The sequence below is a fragment of the Gymnoscopelus braueri genome (assembly GCF_963280865.1).
Source record: "Gymnoscopelus braueri genome assembly, chromosome: 6".
Lineage (NCBI taxonomy): Eukaryota > Metazoa > Chordata > Actinopteri > Myctophiformes > Myctophidae > Gymnoscopelus > Gymnoscopelus braueri.
Window position 1 is genome coordinate 13428172 of NC_137607.1, and position 4207 is coordinate 13432378.

At 40.1% G+C, this 4207-nt stretch overlaps 1 protein-coding gene across 1 annotated transcript; it reads left to right on the plus strand.

The window, feature by feature from the left end:
• The first annotated feature begins 782 nt into the window (after positions 1–782).
• On the plus strand, positions 783–3749 carry LOC308087061 (thioredoxin-like). Its single transcript, XM_080430716.1, has 5 exons — positions 783–855; positions 1280–1384; positions 2004–2069; positions 2497–2562; positions 3669–3749. The coding sequence occupies exons 1-5, from the start codon at positions 832–834 to the stop codon at positions 3732–3734; spliced, it is 327 nt and encodes a 108-aa protein (XP_080286842.1). The 5' UTR covers positions 783–831; the 3' UTR covers positions 3735–3749.
• Positions 3750–4207: the final 458 nt, after the last annotated feature.

Sequence of the window (4207 nt, forward strand, 5' to 3'; positions counted from 1 at the left end):
TGGTCTTGTTTCCATGGTTGAGGATGTTGCTACTGCTACTCTATTGTCAAGGAGAATGTGAGATGTGTTTGATGAGCTCAAGACATTGGCTACTGTTCAAATTTAGGAAAACGTTAACGTAATGTGGGACTAAATAATACTATACTACAAATACTTTCATTGCCATTGGACATTATGCAGCTTCATTCATAATTCAGTCTCTAACAGTAGACCAGAGGAATGTGTCAAGTCATAGTGACTAGAATGAGGAAGAGCCTCCCCGCCGTGCAGCTCTTAACACACAATCACATTCATGATGCAAACTGCACTTTATAATAGAATACAATTACATTTATATTCATTAACCACTTACCCCAGCATAGTATTGTGGGGAAAGCTTTCACTGAAAATAGCAGATCGACAAGCTCCACGTTCATTTGTGAGCTTGTCGATCGGCTATTTTCAGCTAAAGCTTTGAAAGTTAGTATTGAGCCCTGAGGGACTCCGGTTACCCATATGGGTTTAAGTGGTTAAGAGCTGAAACATCCGATTCATCTTCATCTCTTCATGTATCTGGAAAATGAAATCTTTTTTTTTTTTTTTACAAGCATGGTCGTATGGCGATTGGTTGATCAAACAAAGGTTGATCATTGTGATCATTGATTGGTGATTGATTTCATGGTGATTGGCGAGCTGCCAATGATCAAAGTGCATGCTGTGGTGTTTCCTCAAAGGGAGGTTCTGTAGTAAGTGTCATAAAGCAACACAGGCAGACAGACAGGATCACTCTACCTCTAGTCCCAGCCAGCAGTCTGATCATCATCATCCAGAGAAATACCATCATCAGTCACCATGGTTCGTGAAGTTAAAGACCTGGTGAGTGTTTGGCTATTGTTTATGTTCATATTTCGTTCTGTCATTGTCACATCCAGTAAGACGTTTTGGTTCAGGCTCAGGCAGTGCAATTGTTTAGAATATATAGGCGCCAATTTGTTCATTTGTTTCTATTTCCAGAGTTGAGTGTGTGTTTTAGTTATGATATCACAAAATAAGTAATACACCAATTGTGTTCTAAACACAATGTTTAAGTTTTTAACAATGAATACATCTTCATTTCATGTTCCATATTTACTGTATGCCAGACAAAGAATGGTTTGCAAACTTGTATGAGCCAGAAAGAAGGTGTGTAAATGTCACAAATATAAAGTGGACAATGTGGATTTGAGTGGGAATGTATGCCTATAGGTGAATTGATGATCTGTCTGTCACCCATAGTATAATAATGTTTGACATTCTCTAGGACTCTTTCCGTGCCATCCTGGTGGAAGCTGGGGACAAGCTAGTGGTGGTGGACTTTACAGCCACATGGTGTGGCCCCTGCAAACAGATTGCCCCTCGCTTCAAGGTGAGAGATCAGATGATTGTGATCGCAGAGTTGGAGCTCATCGATAGCATAGATAGACTTAATCACTTAAGCCCTGTTTTTAGACTCCTTCATACAACTGTGTTGCATGAAAATAGCCAATCTATAAGCTTGTCACTGAGCAATATGTTGTGAGCTGGTAGATGTGCTATTTCTCTATTTTTGAAAGATTTTGCCTATGTTGTATTCACCCAAAATGTGGACGCCAGGTTGAAAGTGGTTTAGGATGTAGAATGGACTGGAATTGAGCCAAAGAAGACAGAACCAGCTTGGGCTCAGATACTGTAGCTGTTGTTCCATATTTTCATTATTACTTATCTTTTGAGTTCACTCCATCAAGACTTGAAAATCCATAAAACTTTGTAATAAACAGTCTGGGAAATCCAGACAATGCCTACTTTAAATGAAAACCTCTGTAGACCCCTTGCCATTATTTAACCAGGGAATTGCTTGAATTTGTTACTAAAATATTTACATACATAAATGATATACTGTTTTGCCATCAGGTCTACATGCCTCTTTTTTTTTTTACTGGGTCAGATCAAACATCTACAGTATATCATCAACCAATTCCATGCTGATGTAATCTTTTCTCCCATAGGAATTGGCAGAAAAAGCAGAGAACAAGAACGTAGTCTTCCTGAAGGTCGATGTGGATGTGGCAGCGGTAAGTCAGTGTGTTTTACCTATACAGCCCACCAGTTTCTGGCAACAATAAGGCAAGAAATAGGCTGTGCAGTTGCTCAACATCTAGTTTAGTTTTAGTTTATTTTCTGTGGGTGTATGGGCGCAGCACAACAAGAGAAAATATCGATTTCTTGCTCCTCACAGTGACATGCTTATTTTCCTCTTTATTTATCTCACCAAACCGTGTGGTTGTGGTTCCGATTGACATTGTGTATAATGCTGCTATGGCAACCATCGTCTACGTTGATACTCCTGTCATCAACAACCGGAACATGTGGAAGTGAACGCAACAGCGAATGCAACTAAGATCTAAGAACTCTATACTGGCCATGCTTCCAAGGTGAAAGGTCTTGGTCGTTTTAATGTCTGACAAGCATTTTCACCGTCTCTCTCTTCTCCCTTCTCAGGACGTGTCAGCAGAATGTAAAGTCAAGTGTATGCCCACATTCCAGTTCTACAAGAATGGAAAGATGGTAAGCTATTTAGTTGAAGTATGTGTTCAGGAATAACTAGTCTCGCAAGCCAGACTGTTGCCTCCCACAATTTCACAGTGCAGTACATACAGTCTGGAGCACGGAAGCTCTGAAAATGATCAAAGGATAAAGTGGATGTGACGCCTCCTCCCGCTTCCGTTTCGTCACGATTCGTTCTCATATAAATTTAAATAATTGAAGCATACATAGCTTGCTGCTTATCAAAAATTGAAATTGCAATATAAAATGTAGAGTTATTTTAAAATTGTATTTTTGTGAACGGAGTTGACGAGCAGATGACAGCTTCCGTTCTCGGTAGTTCCAGACTCGTATTCGGAGATTGAGGAATAGTTGTCTGGCTATGCGTGACTTAAGGAATAATCATCAGTTATTTGAGCAGTGGAGACTGGAAGAAAACATCAGTATTAAATGTGTTTTCCTTTTTCGTTTAACTGTTATACCACTTTGTTGAATACTCTATTCCTATTTGGTCAATCAAGGCGTGCTCTCTTTGTTTGCATTGCTGTGGAAGCAGGTAATCTTTGGCTAATAAAAGCATCATTTTGCATTAGAATAAAGTAGGCGTATAATAAGAGGGATACTGTACAAGGGTGACCCAAGACCGTCAAAGCGGTGGGGGTCCTTTTCAGGCCAAGGACCCCTTAGCTGAGAGAGAGATGAAGCAGGGACCCCCTACTACATTGTATACAATTGTGATACAGACTAAACCTTTTCATAGATTTCATAGATAGCTTCATATACTTTTATCAGTGTTGTGTAAATTAATGTTCCTTTTATTTGAACATTTATTTCAGAAATACCACTTAAACCCTCAGTACTTAGTAAACTTGACCTTTGGCTCTGTACTTGGTTTGCTCCTTTTTCCCTCTACACCAAACGTATTTGCCGTAAATAGCTGATCTACAACCCCTTTGAGCCTGTAGATCGTGTGAGCGTGTAGTTTCCCTCAGTATAGGGATGCTAGGGTTCAAGTGGTTCATGTAAAAAGGATGATCCTATCACACAAAGATTTGCCGAGCCCCCTGTAGTAACTCTGAGGACCCCCTGTTGAAGACCCCTGACTTAATGCATTATTTTCTTTTTAGGTTGAGGAGTTCTCTGGGGCCAATTATGACAAGCTGGTGGAGAAAGTGACAGCTCTACGTTCATGAGAGAAAGCCCTTCCACCCATCCCAATGCACCTCAACTGTAGAGGAACGGGAGCCAATGGGAGCCAAACATTGTTTGTTTTCCTGTATGTGCACCATGTGAACATTGGTTATGGTTTCATTAAAAACAACCATTTTTAGTCTGAATGGTTGGCTGCATGTCACCCCCCCCCCCCCCCCCTCTGCCCTCAGGTTCCTGTCACTCTGCTGTCCCATTTGAATGGAGGGAAAACATTTTAGTCCTGTTTTATGTCTCAGAGGATTGATGATGGGATTTTTCCTCTGTATGTCATCCTCATTTGGTGGATTTAATAAATGAAAATAAGTAACAGACCTAATGCTTTTGCTTTTCATGTGTGAATTATGTTAATTCGGTTCATTTAAGCTGGCACTGCAGCTTGCATTATGAACGAAATTTTAATTTAATGCTTAGTTAGTACAATATGAATGCCTATCTGCATGGCAGAGCTCGTATG